The 19,199-nt window shown below is 47.3% G+C and overlaps 1 protein-coding gene across 2 annotated transcripts; it reads left to right on the top strand.

The window, feature by feature from the left end:
* The first annotated feature begins 230 nt into the window (after positions 1 to 230).
* GCH1 (GTP cyclohydrolase 1) lies at positions 231 to 17,676 on the top strand. 2 transcript variants are annotated; one of them, XM_072338340.1, is made up of 6 exons: positions 231 to 598; positions 9,253 to 9,362; positions 10,832 to 10,887; positions 13,644 to 13,675; positions 14,660 to 14,744; positions 15,615 to 17,676. In XM_072338340.1, exons 1-6 carry the CDS (start codon positions 298 to 300, stop codon positions 15,739 to 15,741), a joined length of 711 nt encoding a protein of 236 aa, XP_072194441.1. In that variant the 5' UTR covers positions 231 to 297; the 3' UTR covers positions 15,742 to 17,676. The 2 variants fall into 2 exon arrangements, with proteins under 2 accessions (XP_072194441.1, XP_072194442.1); XM_072338341.1 differs by having other exon boundaries at positions 9,253 to 9,296; positions 15,615 to 17,670.
* Positions 17,677 to 19,199: the final 1,523 nt, after the last annotated feature.

The raw sequence follows: 19,199 nt of genomic DNA, 5'->3' as shown, positions 1-19,199 counted from the left end.
CCGGCCCAAGCAGTGCCAAGGGAACACGGGTACCTCTGGAAACCGCTTTGGTGCCAAAGACCGAACCCAGCAGCGCGTCCCATTGCCCGCAGCTGGGAGCACAAACACCGACACGCCGTGTGCCGGCGGCGGGCCGGGCCGTGACGTCAGAGCACAGCCAGCCAATGGGAGCGGCGCGGGCGGTATAAAGCGGGCCGCCGAGCTCAGTCGGGAGGGAGTGTGTAGGGGTCGGTCGGAGGGGCGGTGGGCAGCGGGCTTTGCGTGGCGTGCTCGGCCGGGCCGGCTCTGCCGGCGCCTATGGCGGCAGCACGGAGCTGCAACGGGTACGTACGGCGGGAGGGACCGCCATCCCCCGCTCCGGGCGCCGAGAAGCCGCGTGTACCCGCCGGTAGCGGCGGCAGCGGGGACGGGTGGCGGGGCGAGCGGCCCCGCAGCGAGGAGGACAACGAGCTGAGCCTGCCCAGCCTGGCGGCCGCGTACACCAGCATCCTGAGGGCGCTGGGCGAGGATCCCGAGCGGCAGGGGCTGCTGAAGACGCCCTGGAGGGCGGCCACCGCCATGCAGTTCTTCACCAAGGGCTACCAGGAGACCATCGCGGGTAGGCGATGAGCCCGGGGGGGCGTCTGGGGAGGGGGGTCACCGCGCCTTCATTCCTCCGAGCCGTGCCGTAAGGGCTGCTCGGTACGGGCTGGAACGTGGGGATGGGAAACCGGGGAGTTCCCCTCCGCTTCCCCTTCCGCTCCTCGTGAGTTTCGGTTGCGGGATGAGGGACGCGAGTGCCGGGCAGGGCTGAGCCCACGCTGCCTCACCCGCAGTGCCTTGCTGCTTCACTTTCCCTTTTCCCTTCCCCGAAACCGTGCTGCGCGTAACTTCCAGCTCTGAGTCGCTGAGCGATTCTTCCTGTTGCGATGTCACGTCCTGAACTCACCCTGGGAGCGGCCGCTCTGTCGATAGGAGCCAGCCTGGCGTTCAGGTTCACACCCGGACATCAGGGCTTTCTTCATCTGACCGCGTTCCCATGCTGAGAGGTTGCTGTCTCTCTGCTTCTCTCTCGATATTGCTGCAGCTAAACCAGGCGGGTTCCTGTTAATTTACCCCCGAAGTTTTGCTCTGCTGCATCCTGAGGGATGCTGGTTCATCTCTCCCGATCTCACATGCGTTTCTTGGGGCAGAGTGGTTCTGGGTACCCAATCCTGGATAACCATGCAGGGTGGCAGCTGTATTCTACACTGCTCCTCTCCATCTGTTACTGTTAGGAACTGTGCTCCTGGGCTGCTTTATGTGCTTCTTTTCTAGGACACGAGAGGAAGCTGTGCTGCAGGCATCCTTTCCTGTTACTCCCTCAGCTTCTTGTCTCTTGTGCTTCTGGTCTTCCTGCTCCTAGTAGTGAAACGGGAAGGGAAAAGCTGAAGGATGATTCTTTACCAGCCAGCAAAATGTCCGGTGATTGAAGCTGTGAATTAGTGCAGAGTTCTGCATGGGAGGTCCTAAATGCGTTGTGAGACACAGAGCTGAAAGCCAGGCAGGCTGAAACAGGGAATGCAGAACAGTACAGGTCTGCAAGCCAGCCTTCTGCTCGGGTAACCACCCGATTTTACTTTTCATATGGTACAGGAATGCAAAATGAATGTAATAAATGCATTTCCAAGCTGTGAAATCTATGGGAGGCTGGACAGGGTGCAGTGGAAAATACAGTGGAGGAGATCTGCCGTGTTTGGTGTTTCTGACTCGAGCTTCTCCTACAGTAAGAAAGAACAGAGTTGTGTGGTTGGTCACAGCTGAGCTGCCTGCTGCTTGTCACTGAATGGTGTCTGGCTCTGATTTGCCACCGAGTGTTTCTGAGTGCAGTCAGGGTGCTGGAGGCTGTCGTACTTCTTTATCCTTCCATAAATAAAACTTGTGTTGTAGGGAGGATGAGATCTGAGTCCTGCCCTTCCTCTCCATTCAGGTTTCTGTGGGTAGCAGAGAACCTGACGTAGCTTCTGTTGCGGGGGGTATTTCCCAGCTTGACAGTGCAGAGTAACAATGTTCCTGCTTTACATTCATTCATCTTTATCTGTGTTCTGCAGCTGGTCAATATTGCATTTCAGAGCCATCAGTAGGGTTGATTTGCTGACTATCTAAACCCAGCTCTCAGTGTCCTTTCTAGATGTGTTCTCCCATTCATCCTGGCTGTTTCCAAAAGCCCCAGTCCTCAGCTCTCACAGTGACAAAATATATTCAAGTTAATGCATTGATGTCATTTTATGGTGGAAGATAATCCAACTTTTATTGGAGGAGCGTGGATTCCCCTTTGGGTTTCAGGTAAAATCCATCTGGGGAGCAGATCTAGAGATGCTAGCACTTGAGTCTGTGTATATCCGTAGCCATTGCAAGGTACCAGAAGTTTTACTTCTTCATTTCACTCAGTGCTTCTGCGTGGCCACACAAGAATGTGTTTTCTTTTCCAGAGCAGATGACAACAAAATAGAAATGTGTTCTTTTGATTAATCGAGGTAATCTGGGCTGTTAACAGCTGGCTGTCAGCCTTCAGCTTCCTTACTGTTGTTCAGGAGAGATCTGTCCCTCCTTCAATAAATGCTTAATGTTATGCTTGGAAGTGCTGCCCATTGGACTATGAATGCTGCAAAGCATAAATGTGTGCATAGGGCAGCCTGGTCTGGTATTTAATATGGATGCTGGTGGCCCTGCATGTGGCAAGGAGCTTCGTGATCCTTGAGGTCCCTTCCAACCCAAGCCATTCTATGATACACAGTAAATGGGTGAATCTATGGAAATCAAAACTGCAGACCAACCTGTAACTGAAGACTTCAGAATCAGTCTGTTGAGTTCCAGAAACAGCACACGCCAAAGATGCTGGCTTCAAAACAACACATTGCACAACAGATCCCGCTCCTTTACAGTCCTGCAGGAGACATCAGAGCTGAACAGGCTCCCTGCATCTGTAGTGGGAAGCTGACTTGTCTCTATTGTATGTAAGCACTTCAAGCGAAGAGGGATGTTTGCTAAGTAGTTGTTGGTAATAATAATTGTTGTATAAATAAAAGCTGAAAGATCTCTCCAGCTTTCAATCAAGTTAGGAGGTTCAGCTGTCCTTTTGGTGTGTTTAGCATTGTGATAATCATGGAGTCAGAGATTGGTTTGGGTTGCTGGGGACACAAAAGCTGCCCCAGCCCTGCCATGGGCTGGGCATCCCCCATTAGCTCAACTTGGCCTTGTTGAACCTCATTGGATTCATGTGGGCAACACCTTGATAGAGGTGTTAGAGTGCCAGTCTGAAGACCTTGGGGTACATCACTCATGATCAGTCTCTGTCTGAACACAGAGCCCCTGGCCACTGCCCTCTGGCTGCAGTGCAATTCCTAGCCCACCCTTCAAATCCATATCTCACCAACTGAGAGATAAGGTTATGCCATAGGACAGTACCCAAGGCTTTGCAGAAGTCCAAGTAGATGACATCAATTGTCCTTGCTTTGTCTGTGCAATAAGCTTGTATTTTCGAAGCCTACTCAGTTTGCTGTGGGTGAGAGGTACTAAGCATTTCTGCTCGGAAATAGGCAGTGCCTTAAGCAAACAAGGCTGTTTGATCAGCAGCACTGCCCTTTGCTGAGAGCTGATGAGTTGCTGCAGTGGTTTGTTGCTGGAAGCGGATCATTGCCAGTTCTCTTGCTACTCAGATACAACAGCCAAATGTATGAACTTCAATAGCAGCAGGATTGGCAGCGTGGCTGTGATTTGTTTCTTTGAGCTGAAAGGTGGGGAGGAAAGGATTGTTCAGAGCAAGGTGTTGGGGTGCTTCTCAACCCCCAGCCCTGCTGCTGAAGGCACTGGGAATTTGGTGCTCTAACACTGGGCCTTTTCAGGATGACCTCCCCAACCATGAGCAGTCAAGCAACACCAAATCTGATATGTGTATTTTTTTCCCCCCAGAGTTTAATAACTATCTTAAACCTCCTGGATCTTATGCTACTAAAGGCTTCTGATCTCTTCACGTTGCTTTTCCTGTGATCTTCATTTGTTTCACGTTCAGAAAGAAGCATGGATGGGAACTTCGGGCACCTTCTGTGAAATAAGGTGTTGAAATCCAGAGCATCTCCATAGCCCTGATTTCCCTCTTATTAATAAATATATCAGCAAAAAAAACCAACAACTTCCAGACCTTATCTTTGCTTCATCTGACAGTCTGCAATGGCTGATCTCATATGAATAGACTTCAGTCTCTCTCTGTGATGTGGAGAGTGTCTTTATAAGAGGGTAAATGAACCCATAAAGTTGATGGTTAGAAATAGCGGAGCAGCCCTGCTGCTTCTCCTCCTCATTTAATTCTTCAATGTGATATTGTAAAAGAGCTGGACCAGATGTATGATTTCTGGCAGCTGAAGGATGAAGTTTTGCTTCCTTTCTGAAGCAGAATGTCTGCTTCCAGTGCTCTGCAGTGATGGCATCGGAAATGTTAGTCATAAACCTGTACATCCTTTTTTTCTCATGCTTTGCTTCCTTCCTGTTGGGAAGGCATAGGATGGCAGGGAAGGCATAGGATGGCAGGGAAGGCATAGGATGGCAGGGAAGGCATAGGATGGCAGGGAAGGCATAGGATGGCAAGGAAGGCATAGGATGGCAAGGAAGCCACGTGGTGTTAATGCCCATTTAATTATTCTCTGCAGCTTTGGAACTCTTACTGGCAGCTAAAATAGCCTCATTACAGCTTAGGCTGAGTCCCTTCCTAGAGCTGTTCAAGACTTCTTAAAGCAGATGGTAGTTCTATTGGGAATTGGCACACCCAGTCCACCCTCTGCCTTAGCAACCTGAAGTCATTAACTTTCTGCAGCAGTACAAACTCGCTTTGTATGAATGAGTTTTCTAGCCCGATTTTCTTCCTTTTATGCATAATAAATTCCTGGTACCTTTCAGGACTGAAAAGCTGCAATAATTCTCGTGTTGCTTGACTGCAATGTTTTCTCTAGCTGCAATTCTTGTGTGGTATCAGTGCATGAATAAATACAGTCAGTTTTGACTCTCAGTCTTACTACTTAGCAACAACTGAAAGATTTCATAGCAATTTTCTTCTTGGCTGCCCTTCCATGCCTTCATCTGTGAGCTCAGGTCTTCTGCTCTGTCAATTCCACCTCAGATTGAGAGGAACTGCCCAATATACCTGCTGTTGTGCCTCAGCTGATTCCATCCCAATGAACAGTTTGTCTGTGGTCTCTGGGCTCTTTGGAGCATCTTCCACCTCTACCATGTGAGTGAGGGAAGTCTGGAGCCTTGTGGAGGGATAAACTTGTGCTTATGGCTACCAGGATGGCTGAGCTCAAGGAGCTGGGTTGCTAAATCTGAGACCAGCTTCATCCTTCTTACACTGAGCCTGGCTTCCTCCTTGGAGTGAAGCAAGTCAGCTCACAGTGAGAGCATCCTACAGCCATCTCCGACTTCTGTCTGAAAGATCCAGCCAAGGCCTGACATCTGAAATGCTGCAGTGCTGCTCTACAGAGGGCTGTCATCCTCCATTCCCTTCACCTACAGAGCCAGCTGCTGGGTGGGCTCCATCTTCTTTGGTTGCCAGAGGTGCGTTTGCTTTCTCGTGTCACATTAAAGCTATGCAAATAGTTTCTATAGCAACAGGTCTTTTTGCTGAGCTCTGACGCAAAGTCCCCAAAGGTCTTTCTCGTTCTGTCTCCATCCGGTTCTGGTTGTTTGTTGTTGTTGTTGTTTTATTGACTCTTGAGGAAGATAAAGGGGGAAATGAATTCTGATCTGTTCCAGGAGTTGCAGCAGGAGTGACTGTTTAGTCTTTAGCAGCTCTGTGAAGTTTCTATATCAGGACTTGAAATCTAGGCTGGTGGATGTATCAACTGGGATAACTGTCCATAGCTCTATGTTGGTTCTTGTTCACTTCCTTATAGCTGTGCATTTTATCTTTGCATTTCCTTAACGTGATGAATGGACTTGGGCTTAAGCAACAAGTTCCCTCAGCTTTCCTCAGGTGGCAGAGAATGAAAGTAGTGATGTTTGCAGGCTCCTTTGGACTTGGTGGCAGCACTCGAGCACAGCTGTGACTAATAAAAGCAGGGTGAGCTGAGGGTAAGTATCATCCCAAGGGGCCAAGAGATGGTGGATGAATGTGCCAGCCTCCTTGTAAGCAGAGGATGTGCAAATCTTGTCCTCTTCTTGACATGGAGGACTACATGGCCGGCACTTGGATGGAGTTTTCCTTGTTGAATTAAGGCACAGCAGGACACAGTCCAGTATCTTGGCTCAGCTACCTTTACCTGACTCATCTGATGCCAGCTCAGGGCTTGGATTTGAAAGGATATGTGTGTATGGGCGGTGCTGGGACAGACACAGACTTTGCACTGTGCTTATTTTTCAGGAGAAGGAGCTTGTAAAGCGAGCAGGAAGGACTCAAGCAGTTTAGGTGTGGTTGAAGCTCTGTTCTTACAGCACAGGCAGGTACCGGCCTTCTGTCTCTCCTCTTATTTTGCCCCTGTCTCCCCCGTATCACCTGGCAGTGGTGAAGGGGTGTCAGAGGGGTTAACACGAAGCTTCTTTCTTCCTTTGTGGGCTCTGGCCCTCCTCCTCAAGCTGCTGGCTGTTCCAATTGACGCAGCTTAATGTGGGCACAACTGCAGAAGTTTTGCAGCTGAGCAGCTCTCATCTGTCACTTGGCTGCAACTTGCTAGTAATATTCAGAAGATCTTGTGCAAAAATTGACAAGATCTGTATAAATGAGAAGTCTGAAATACCCTACAGCTCTATGGTTATATTCTTGACACAAAGAACTATATGGTTATTTGCTTCTAAAGCTTCCTTTGCTGCCCAAGCTACCGTAACCTGGCAGAGGATATGTGAGAAGGAGGGATGACCTTTGTGTACCTATTTAATTGCTTTGGCCGTGGGAAGGGATGTATTTCTTTTCCTCAAGTTGCCTGTGTGACACTTGATGGGTGTCTTGGCCTTCTTTTCCCCTGCCCTACAATAGGGTAACAGCTGTCTCCATAACACAACATAAATCTACCTACAACAAGGGTAGATAATGGCAGGACAAGGGGAAATAGTTTGAAGTTTAAGGAGGGAAGATTAAGGTTGAATGTCAGGGGGAAGTTCTTTACTCTGAGAGCAGTAGGGTGCTGGAACAGCTGCCCAGAGAGGCTGTGGATGCCCCGTCCATCCCTGCAGGTGTTCAAGGCCAGGTTGGATGGGGCCCTGGGCAGCCTGGGCTGGTATTCAGTGTGGAGGTTGGTGGCCCTGCCTGTGGTGGGGGGCTGGAGCTTCGTGATCCTTGAGGTGCATTTCAACCCAAGCCATTCTATGATTCTTGGCCTCTTGGATGAAGTCTCTAAGGATCCACTTCTATATATATTTCATCAGTGAGTTTGTATATGCATACATTTACATGTGTGTATATTAATATAAGACATTTCCATGTGAAATGACATTACACAATACTGTCACTCATTACTGTGGCTCCTAATGAGAATGTGACCATTTCTGATTGTCCAGGACATTCTGCTTTATGAGTGTGCTGACGTAAATCCATATCTAACATCAGTCCCCGATGCGCTCCTGGCAGTGCTGGTGTGAGCCAAGCTGGGGGTCTAATAACAGCACCAGTTGCTCTGGAGATGCTTCTGGGATCTGTTTGGATTTTGTTTTATCAATGCTGGGCATAGCAGCAGGTTTTGTGAAACCATTGTTTGCCTTTCTGCTGTGGAAACGGCACATCTGCGGGGTACGGCGTGAGCACTGAGAACCTGCATTACTGCTCTGGCTTCTCTTTATCACCCTCCAAGCCTGCTCTCTTCCAAATTCTATCTCTTTCTGGCTGCGTTCATAGTAATACAACAGCGTGGTGCTTCCCATGTCATCAAAAATCATTCCAGCAGTGTCTGGTGTAAACTGGGCTGTAAGATTTGAAGCACAAAATCACGTGCCTTTATGGAATTGTTTCCTGGCCTCTTTCGTGCCCTCTGTCCCTGCTTGGAAACCTGCTGGGGTTCAGCCCTGCTGTTCTGCAGGTCGCCAGCCCTTCTTTGGAAGGACGTGCATTGCAGGCAGAACATCTTGCGCACAGTTTCCAGGGTTACCTGTGTGGTGCTGATAGCAAGCAGGAAATTAAAATGCTCCGTGATGATGATACGTATCGACAACAGATGGTGGCCGTTAGATGTGCGTACATGTCAGGGGAAGGCATAAAGGCAAGCAGAACAGAGACAGCTATTAGGTTTGTGTAAGCATCACTGCAGGTGCCAAGCGGAGTGGCCCCATGTTCCCCTACTGCCGTCGTGGGTCGTACTCTGGTTCCTGGAAGTGGCTCAAAATGTGTGTGGCTCCAAGCTAACTTCTCTGTAGAGCTCCTTCTGCTCTTGTCTCCTAAAAGTCTCCCTTGCCTTGGGGCTGTTCTACTTTGAACCTCTCCAAACGTGGTCTGGTTCCCTGTAGCCTTTGTGGAGACCACAGTAATCTGCTGTAACCTGAACTGAAGCTCTGGGACTTTAACAATAAGGGGCTGCTAAATCTGGGAAACCAACTGAGGATCTGTTGTGCTGAGCTCCGGGACCAGCAAAGTCTGATGCTACATGTTCCTTTCCTTACTGAGCCAACTCTTCCTCTTCGTGGGTTTCTCCATATGAATTCTCCATTAAAGCTGGGATGTGGAGCATACAGCTGCATGCTAGCTCTCAGTGCAGAACAGCAAATATCCCCCTGATCTTTGGTTACAGATCTTTCTGACTGCTGCATATGCCTGAACAGCTGCTGGCTGGTGTGCTTAGGGGTGAAATGCAAAGGTATCATCTGGGCATGGAGCAGCCTGGAGGATAGAAGTGCTGGTGTCGAAGCTGCAGAGACCACTGTGATGGCTTAGCTTTTCTCAAACCTAAGGCCCAGCTTTGCCTGTGGTGTGTGCAAGCACGATGGAAGCCTGTATAGAGATGTGCTCTGCTTCTCATTGCTGGCTTGGTGAGCTGTTGTTTTAACTGACATCAGATGCCAGCAGTTCCACAAAGGCTAGATTTGTTCTAACATGGGCACAAGCTATTATTCAAATGGAGCACTATAGACTGACTTTTGACATAGTGTATAAGTAGTTGTGACTGTATCCAAACTGGGGTGTGCTGATGATGCTACTCCTTGCTTCCCATAGCTTAGCCCTAAAGTCTATACCTTTGGGGCTGCAAATCTTCTGAGATATTGGCTGGGAGAACCTTTTGTGCTTGTGCATGTCTTTTTCTTAATGCAGATGTTTCATTTCAGATGTTCTGAACGACGCCATCTTTGACGAAGACCACGATGAGATGGTAATTGTGAAGGACATAGACATGTTCTCATTGTGTGAGCATCACCTCGTTCCATTTGTCGGAAAGGTAACTCTTCCTCCTCAAACAAACGTGGGAATACGTGATAAAAGACACATGTAAAAGACTTTGTAGCTATAACTACAAAGCTTTTAAAGCTGTAAGTATTTACTGCTTACGGCTATGGTTCTAAGAGTTAATCTCCTGAGAATACATACAAGAAAGACCTCCTTAATGTGAGTTTTATTTGGATTTGAAGCTCTGTGCTCAACCTTTCCTAGTCTAACTAATCTAATGGTTTCTGACATTTCACATTAAAGCTCTTCTTTGTGAAGCCGCAGCAAGCCTCGAGGGCAGACATCTTGATATTAAACCAGCTCACCCTGCACGCTGCCTCCGTCACGGATTTAGTTCCTGGCCTCCAGTGCCTCCGTGAATGGAACAACCTTCTGATTAGCAGCCCTCTATTAGGTGGGCTAACAGGAGGCAGCGTCGCTTGGGACTCCCATGAACAGAGCTGGTGTTTCAAATGGTGGTACCAACAACTTCACGCTCTCCCCCCCCAATCCCGACCATCAATAAAACATCTCAACAAAGCTCAGCATCTGTAAACTTGAGCCTCTTCACTCTTGTGAGAGCACAGAAGGACGGACCTTATTCTGATCCATCTGCTCTGCCATTGAGGACAGAGGAGCAAGTGCTGTCATATGTAAAATGTCATCAGTGCCACTAATGGTCCAAGTAAACTGTCCCTTGAAAATGAAACACCCAAACAGAAACCAACTGTTAATTGTGTCCACTCATTTTCCTTTGCTTTCTTCTCTTACCGTGAGCGTTTTCTACTGGGGAACAAAATAACTTGTTTCTGTGACAGCTTTCTGTTTCGCCTGTTATTCTCAGTTATTCGGTCTGTGTGTGTTCACTTCATTACTTCTGTGGCAATACATGCATTCCTTTTACGTCCTAGCACTTTAGCCTGTGTGCTTTGGAGAAATCTTGCCAGCACTGAAATGGTCCTGCTGGTGTGCTGGTCTGCTAAATGCCTGGGTACAGCTCTAAGTATCCTCAGCCTAACCATTCTCCTGCTGGGGACGCCAAGCAGGCTGCAAATAGCCATCAGCAGATGTTGTATTTGCAGCTCCATGTTGAATTCAATCCAGAAATTCACACACACATAAAGTACTATGTGGGGAACGAGGTTCAGCACTTATTTCTGTCTCTTTATCTGCAATGTTTCGTGTCTTTTCAGGTGTCAGTGGGTTGAGAACCCAACAGAAGTGATAGGAATGAGCGAGTTAGCCAGGTAATTAGGTGTGCTGTGGTACCTCTACCTGCAGGTACAGCAAAACAGGGCTCTGAGGTGGGGCCTCTAGGCAAAGCACTAAGGCAGAGTCCTGCACTGATGCTCCCACATGCTAAGATTTCTGGGCTGTTCACACTTCTGGGACATGTGCACATCTCACTCTCTGTGCATGAGTTTCATACACATTTGGAAGCCTGGTTTTCATTCTGCTAATGGCTTGTTCTCCTCCGTCCAGGTACACATTGGCTATCTTCCTAACAAACAAGTACTTGGCCTCAGCAAGCTCGCTAGGTAAGTGTTACCGTAATGAAAGTGATGCTAATTTGTAAAAAGGATTCCAAGCTGTGCTAACTGTGTTAATCTCGCTAATCTTGTCCCCCTCTGAAGCTCAGCACACTTTGTGTCCTGGATTTGGATTTAGACCAATCCTCAGCATTACACTCTTGTTTGTGTGTATGCGTAGTGAGCCTTAGAGCTCGGTGTTAATTAATATCGCAGTTGGTTGGAATAGGGCCATAACACTTCTGCACGTCCATCCAAAACACTGGTGTTGAAAGGGAACACAGAAGCAGGAACGTGTGGAGAGTCTTGGCTGTGTTCTAAAGCAGATCAACAGGCACAGTGGGGATCTCTAGCAGCAAGAGATCCTCGTGTATGTGCACTGATAAGAGCAGGGATCTCAAACTGCAAGTGAACAAACCCTCTGGATCTGAATCCAAAGCTTTCATCTGATACATCTGACAGCTCTTTCTTTCTTTCAAGGCCTGCTGAGAGAGCCATGGGGTAGACTTTATTGCTAAGGCTCAGCTTTAGAAAGAAAGTAATTAAGATACACTTGAGAAATCCACTTGTTATGTAAAATATGCTTTTCCTTAGCAAGTGCCCTTGGATCAGCTGTTGCTGAGTTGTGCTATAAGGTGACTGTTGCATGGGGGATGGTAGATCCCTCACCTGGTGATCGGGCACCTGAGCGGAAGGATGTTTTGCAGCAAGTGAACCTGAAAACACCGACTGTCCAGAAAGACCATGTAGGACACACTTATACTTTCTCTGATACATCTGTTAATCTTTCTATAGTTCCAGTCACACTAAGGAGAATTAGCCTTGTAAATCTGCACGCCTGTGAGTTTTCTTAGTGGGCAGGAGATGTGCATTGTGTGACACCAAAGTGCTTTACAATCAGCCATCTCTGTTCTGTGCTCTGCTTGCTCAGCAGTGAGTTTGGGTTGGAAGCAGAAGGGCCCTGGGAGGTCATGTTTTGAAGGTGACCTCGTATTACAGGACAACCAGCTTCCCATCTTCTAGCAGTGCCTGCAGGAGTGGAATTTGCTCTGATCAGAAAGCTGAAGCAGTTAAACCCTTAAATTGGTAGACATTTACTATGCCTGCACTTAGCTGCGTCCCGATATTGCAGGATGGGATTCTGCAATTACCTCTGAGCTCCTGGTTTAAAACTGTCCCGAATGGTCCTTAATGCAGGTGGCAACATGGTGCAGTTTTCCCACTGTCTATTCTCAGTATGAAATACATTTGGATGTGTGCATGTGTTCCTGCACTGTGCTCTAAAGGTTAAATATTGCCCTTTTTTTTTCCCTTTAAAGTGAGGGTAAAACTTCCATATCCCACAATAATGAAAAGATTAGACTCTTGTATAACCAGATCTTCTCTATCCTTGCTTGCTTTTGTGTACTCACCATGAGGAGATCGGTAGGCCAAATAGTGCTTCCCTTTCTTGCCCTATATAATGCAACCAGTGTTCACACAAAGATTTGTGAGGCTGTTGGTACTGGAGACCTAATCTTTCATAATAGGATTAAGCCTAATGTGGTGTGTTCCTGCCGTCGGGATGACCTGCATTCGGCAGACAAACACTTTTCCTTGGATTTTAAGCTCAGGTTTGTTAACACCACCTCTGTTTTCACACAGACGTGCTTGTAGGGCTTCTCACGCACAAAACAAACCCCGAGCATCAGCCGTGCTTCTAAATATCTAAATATTATGTTGCTTTGTTCAGAATAGCTGTAACACGACCGCTTCATTTCTGGAGGGGACTTTCTGCATATAATTCCCTCTCCAAAGCAGCAGGCAAGTCTCATTGTCAGAAGCGACTCTTGTAAGCAGTGCCTCAGGCTGCCAGTCAGGGTCTGGTTTTTGTCTGCTCTGACCAGATGAGTATTGAATCCTTCTGGAGCAACTTTTAGCATGGCCACTTGATGTGTAATTAAGCATTTGGTCTGCGTGCATAAGGTCTGCGTGAATAACTCGCTGAGTCACAGAGCAGCCATGGACGTTTTCTCTTGAAATCTGTGGATTTCAGTACTGTGTTGATAGATGATCAAACCGTCGCTTGAATTGCTCTGCAGATAGCTTGCATTTGAAACCCTGTTAGAGATGAGCACTAAGGTGAGCCCTGCACTGAAGGAAGGATGGAGGGTATCTGTTTTATCATAGAATCACAGAATGGCTTGGCTTGGAAGGAACCTCAGGGATCATCAAGCTCCAAACAGCAGGGCCACCACCTTCCACATCTAATAAAAACAATTATTTTCCCATAGCTCTTAGTTAAAACAAGGGTTAAATGCAGGAATCCACAACATCTCTTGCTTAAGGCCAGTAGCCTTGTGGGAATCCCGGTATCCAAACATCCTTAAAACAGCATTTGGGAGGCAGTCTGTTAACTCAAGGATTAGCTTTCAGGGAGTCTTTGGCTGTGGATTCTCTTGCAAGTGTGTGATCCAGGCGGGTGGTAGAACAAATACATCAAAAGTAACAACCAAAGCAAAGAAGCTCTAAGATAGTGATAGTTCTGCTCCTGAAACGGGGGGGTGGCAAACAAGGGGTACCTGCCACTGGAACCAGCAGTGTGGTGAGGAATTCATTGAGCCATGCAAACCAGGGGCTGAGAGGAAGCATTGCTGCATGGATTTCCAGGAAGAGCTGTGATCAATACAGTGATCTGTTGATAGTGGAAAGTTAATTGTGAAGATCAGACAGTATTCAGAAAGGAATAACCAAAACAAATTGTCCTTTTTCTCCTTCTCTTCTAGAATTGTGGAGATATACAGTAGAAGACTACAAGGTAAACACCTGGATCTTCTTTTTATTGCTTGTGCAGCCCTTTGCTAGCTAGCTCAGGGTCCCAGTGGTTATAGGCGGACTACAGCTGTTCAGATTTTAGAGAGTGAAGAAAAACAACGTGTTCTTGAAGAGGTGTTTCTCATCTGTCTTCTTACTTAGACTCTGCATTTCCCCTGGGGGATAAAATGTGCCTGTGAAAATGAAGGTAGGAAGGAGCTGATTCGGAGGATAAATGTAAGATGCAGCTGCAAGGAATAGCCGGAGTTGCTGGATGCTGCTGGAGATGTGCTCTCCTCCAGATAATTGGGCACGCCTTCAAGGATTGTTGTCTGAAGAGGTGAATTGAGAGCTGCTGTATTAAGGAGGCTTGCTGCCCTGGAGAAGCAGAGGAAACTACAGGAGCTGCTTCAAGGCTTTGGATCAGGCTGAGGCTGCTCTCACTGTCCTGTGGCTGAATTTGGCCTGTTTGTGGCAACAGAAATCTTAGTGACTGTTAGAAGTCAAACCAGTGAATGGCTGAAGGGAGTAAAGCTTTGGAGGACAATAGCCTCCCTTAATTTGCTCTTTTAAAGCTCTGTATCCTCTTCTTAAGATAAAGGGAAATTGTGAATGTAGGGAATGGATAGTATAGCAGTAAAGCCAGTGAATAAATATGTGAAAAAACGAATAGAAGAACAGAGGAAAGCAAGAAAATCTAACTGCATAATTACCATAACTGCAAGTCACGGTAATACAAACTCCTGCAAACACATAAAGGAAAATGACTCCCAGTATAAACACGCAAATAAAAGATCCATTCCAAGGTACAAAATATAAGCTAGGGTTTGCTATTAGTGGAATTCATTTGGAGAGAGCAGAGCTTGGCCGAGGGGCAGGGAGCAGAAGGGACAGGCATGCTTGGAAGTCAGGATGCTTGCAGGGAATGACGATGCATTTAAGCCTGACAATTTTAACAGTGGTTCTGAACTCCCTGTTGTCCTTTCAGTCCAGGAACGCCTTACCAAACAAATTGCAATAGCCATCACAGAAGCCTTACAGCCCGCTGGAGTTGGAGTGGTGATCGAAGCTACGTAAGTTCCTCCGAGCTGCTCTGCAGCAGTGTATGGGCTGGTGTGATAACAGCTGTGTGCTGCTGTGCTGCTGCATGTTGTCTCTTAGCTCTTCCAAGCTGTGTGATGCTTACCTGAGGCAGAGAGGAGGTAGGCAGGAGTGATCTTGGCCCATTCGGTACAAGGGGTTGGAGCTATTGGAAGTGTGGGCTTGCCTTAACCATTGCAGAAAGTTGATGAGTGGGTCAGCTGTCCCATTTGCACAGGATGCCCAAGTACAGCAGAGCTCGAGTCTAGCGACAAGCATGTCCTTGTGGTGATCACATTGGAAAGGTGGGATTTTCCTAGGATCTCCAGAGAGAAGACAGCACTCAGAAGATGAGAACTTGACTGTCTTTGTCCCAGAGGACAGTTGATATTCATTGGCCCTTCTGACAGTTTGCCATTCATGGAATCACAGAATGACCTGGGTTGGAAGGGACCTCAAGGACCGTGAAGCTCCAGCCCCCCACCACAGGCAGGGCCACCAACCTCCACATTGAATACCTGCCCAGGGCCCCATCCAACCTGGCCTTGAACACCTCCAGGGATGGACGGGGCACCCACAGCCTCCCTGGGCAGCTGTTCCAGCACCTCACCGCTCTCAGACCAAAGAACTTCCCCCTGACATCCAACCTAAATCTTCCCTCCTTAAACATCAAACCATTTCCCCTTGTCCTGCCATTATCTACACTTTCAAAGAGTCGACTCCCTTTCTAGATATGAACGTTTTATTTTGGTTTTATTTTTCCACAGAATTTAATGTGACCCTGCAAGAAACACTTGTCTTTGTGGCCCTTCTTATTTCTTTAGATTACATCTCATTTACTGACTCCCTCTCCTTTCTCCTAGGCATATGTGTATGGTAATGCGTGGGGTACAGAAAATGAACAGTAAAACAGTAACCAGCACAATGCTGGGGGTATTCCGGGAAGACCCAAAGACCCGTGAAGAGTTCTTGACACTCATCAGGAGCTGAAACTGTTGTACTCTAAATGCACTCTGGAGGCTGTTCCATCCGGTGTCGCCGTCTGTTCTTACTTGTTCCTACATCACGCTCTTAAACTAAATCGTCGTGAGTTGTTGTCATAGTCTTTGTTCAGTAAAAGACTCGTGATGGCAAATGAAAAATGTAATGATGAGGTTGGTTGGCTGCTCCTGGATCCCCAGTTGTGCTGATGTTGCAGAACTACAGGCTACGAATAGGGGGGTTGAATATGGCTCTTCACACCTACCGTGCAGAGCATGCTGCTGTGAGGGGAAAAGTGTTGCTTTGGGAACGAAATGGGTATTTATGAAATAATAATGTTAGTGAAATAAACACAGTGTGGCACAGGAAGCCGACAGCTGTGGATCCTTATAGGACCACTTATGTGCTGCCAATGCTGTACCTTTGGTGACAAGGATGGTTCCGAATGGTCTCTGGGTGCACGTTATTACAAGTCCTGCAGTGGCTGTTTCAGTGTCTGGATATGTCTATTATACCTCTTTGAGATGTTACCTCTGGTGGTGTTTTATATTCTTGCTAGTATGAACTTCATTTGTCGTATTTGGAGACTTTCAAACACATCTTTTTTTTTTCCTGACCTCTTACCATGCAGGGAATTAACATCTAAATGATTTGGAACAGGATTTTATCTCAATAGATTAAGGGTTTTATGCACCTTTCTCTCTGTGCCTCAGGATGTCTCACTTTAACTGTCACTTTCATACTATTTTTAAGCAAACTCTAATGGGGTGGCGGGAGGAAGACCCAGAATTTGTCTGCAAAGAGCTGAGATATCCAAAGAGGCATTTTCCCCCTATCTTTTAAGTCTTCCTCCTTGGATTTCCATCAGTCAGGCTGAGGAGCCTAGATCTGGTTTGATCTCAAAACGAGGCTTTCTCTTCAAGCATTCCAAGGTTTGCATCATGAACGTTGGACCAAAGGTGAGCGCTGAAATCCTGAGCGGCACACGTTGTGTTTCTGCCTGATGGCCGTTCATTCCAGGGCAAAGCAACCTGAAATTACAGCTTATTTCATAAGAGCAATTGAGAAAAGCGTTTCCAGGGGCGTCAAAATGAATTAAACTGCAGTTTTCTCTCTATGTGGCAACCTCTGTATGTGGCAGCACTGGTACAAAGAGTTTCAGGCAGCTGGACTGGGTTGAACTACTTATACTTTGTTGTGATTTTAATGGGGGTTGTGTAACTCTTAATTGGGAAAACATGATGTGCAAATGAAAACCACCCTCCTTGAACTAAGGACAGAAGACAAAACAAAGTGCCAGCTGTGGTGTGGGATGCCTGCAGTGCGGGTCCCTGTAGTCGCCCTGGCTTTGCTGAATATGAATCCCAAGGTGTTCAGCGTGCTAACCTGAATCGTAGCTCCTGGTTGGCAAGCTAGACCTGTTGAGTTAGGTGCTATACAACTGTCTGCTAGCGTGAGCAAACCGTGCTGCACACTTACAAACTTACACTAATTCTGTGGCTTTAGTTCTCTTCAATGTCAGACAGCAGATCCTGCCACTCTCAAGTTCAGTGTTGGTTTCACACATCCAGATGAAAAGCCTTAAGTCTTTCTTGCTTGAAGTTCATTGTAAAAACACTCTCCTTTTCAGGCTGGAAGGAGAACTTGGGGACCAAAGAGGTGCACAAAAAATATGTTTGTTTCTCTCTGCTTGCTTTAGTTGTTTGAAATTAAGGCTTTGTAAAACACAATCTTACTCCTGAGGTAGTGAAATGGTTGTGTTTTAACCACTTATCTCTGTCCAGGATAAAGTTCATATTGCACCACCGCTGTTTTTGATTTCCCTGTGACCCACAGTCTTTAAAACATAATTCTATACTCGTGGCCTTGGATTTTGTTCCCCTATTTGTTGTAAGACTGGTGCACTTTTTTTGGAACATGTCAAATACAATCAGCTTTAATGACAACCAGTGTGTATATATGTGTAGTGCGTACAGCCCGCTGTTGTACCCCATGCCTCGGACACATGCATTGTTTCAAAGACATTAAAGCACAGCATTATCCTTGGGAGTGGAAGCGTCCTTGGTGGCTGGCAGGTGATGGCATCACAGGATGAGGTGGGTGGTGGTATCGTAGAACCATCACCAAGGTTGGAAACACCTTCCAAGATCATCCATTCCAATTGTCCACCTACCACCAACATTTCCCCATAGTTTCAGTGCTCGTAAATGCTCCAGCCTTGTAACGATGATGCTCAGTTCCTCTTCTGAAGCAGTAGTAGGATCCTGTTTGCTGACGGAGCAACAACAACAACAAAACCAACCCCAAAATCATCTTCCTTCAAGGTGGGTGCAGCCTTTCCTCATTCTGGTCTTCAGTTTCAGAGGGTTCAGCAACAGGAAGAGGGGAAGCAGTGGCTGCTCTGGAGGATGTTGTTTGCATTGGGGTTCGTGCGGGCATAGAGTCCTCTTGAGGACTGAAGCCCTGGTGAAGGCGTCATTGGAGGCCTCTTCATAGACCAGAGCCCCTGTCCTTGTCTCTCCTGGCTGGAGCTGAGCATCTCAGGGTTGAAACTAGGTGACCAACCCAGGCCATTCTGCCATCTGATGGGGAGGATGCAGTAGTGGGTTGTACTGTGTAAAAGAATAAAGACTTGCAGAACCAAGATACTGGAAGGGATGGTATAGCCTGGATGAGCAAACGGGAGGAAGAAGGAATTAAATGCTTTAGAGAAAGTCACCATCACTTTGTTAATCTCTCAACTGTATCTCTGTCAAAGCACAGGGTAAAAGAGGGAGAGAAAAGGCACTCAGAAATGTTGGGGTGATGGGGGATCTACTGGGTGCAGCCCAGCCTGGTGGGTGAGCTTTGTGGAGGTCACGAATAGAAGAGTGATGAATGGGAAGAGCCTCCAGCCTCGTGTGTTTCTTCTGAAGGGTCTGTGCTGTTTGGAAATGGCTCCCATGGGAAGCCCCAGGAGCGTTTGTAAGAACTGCCTTTGTTGTGAATTGGAGCCGTTTCTGTTCTTGTTGTGGTTGTGTGTTGGAGCTGGTGGTTCTGGTGGGAAACAGCCTTTTGGGCAAAGCAGATGCTTCTGCAAGAGGTTTTCTATTCCCTGCTTTTAAAACAAAGCAAAACAAAAACCAAAACCCAACAGTGTGGGATTTGAAAGGAAACCTCCCTGGTTTTGTAACCATGTGAAATTCTGTTTTCATTGAGGTGAAAAAAATAGCTTGAAAGTCTAAGGCTCAGAGCCCAGAGGAGGGAGCTGCCCAGGGAGTGGTGGGGTCAGCGTTGCTGGAGGTGCTCAATGAACTGAGGGCTGTTGGCAGTGGGGATGGGTTGGGGTTGGGGATCTTAGGGGTCATTTCCAAACTGAATGATCCTGGAGGCTTTATGTGGCCATCGCAACCTTTCCGCAGCTCGTGGTTGCTTAATGAGCTCAGATTGCTCATTATATTGGCCTCTGCTTTCTGCCCCTGCTGTCT

Source organism: Excalfactoria chinensis, chromosome 5, assembly GCF_039878825.1.
Source record: "Excalfactoria chinensis isolate bCotChi1 chromosome 5, bCotChi1.hap2, whole genome shotgun sequence".
Taxonomy (NCBI): Eukaryota; Metazoa; Chordata; class Aves; order Galliformes; family Phasianidae; genus Excalfactoria; species Excalfactoria chinensis.
This window is presented reverse-complemented; position numbering and strand designations above follow the sequence as displayed.

Bases quoted from the DNA above. Each gene is read 5' to 3' on its own strand.
- GCH1 (XM_072338340.1), top strand. From the start codon at position 298: ATGGCGGCAGCACGGAGCTGCAACGGGTACGTACGGCGGGAGGGACCG. The intron at 599-9,252 runs GTAGGCGATGAG...GTTTCATTTCAG, and splicing joins CTACCAGGAGACCATCGCGG to ATGTTCTGAACGACGCCATC. The intron at 14,745-15,614 runs GTAAGTTCCTCC...CCTTTCTCCTAG, and splicing joins GGAGTGGTGATCGAAGCTAC to GCATATGTGTATGGTAATGC.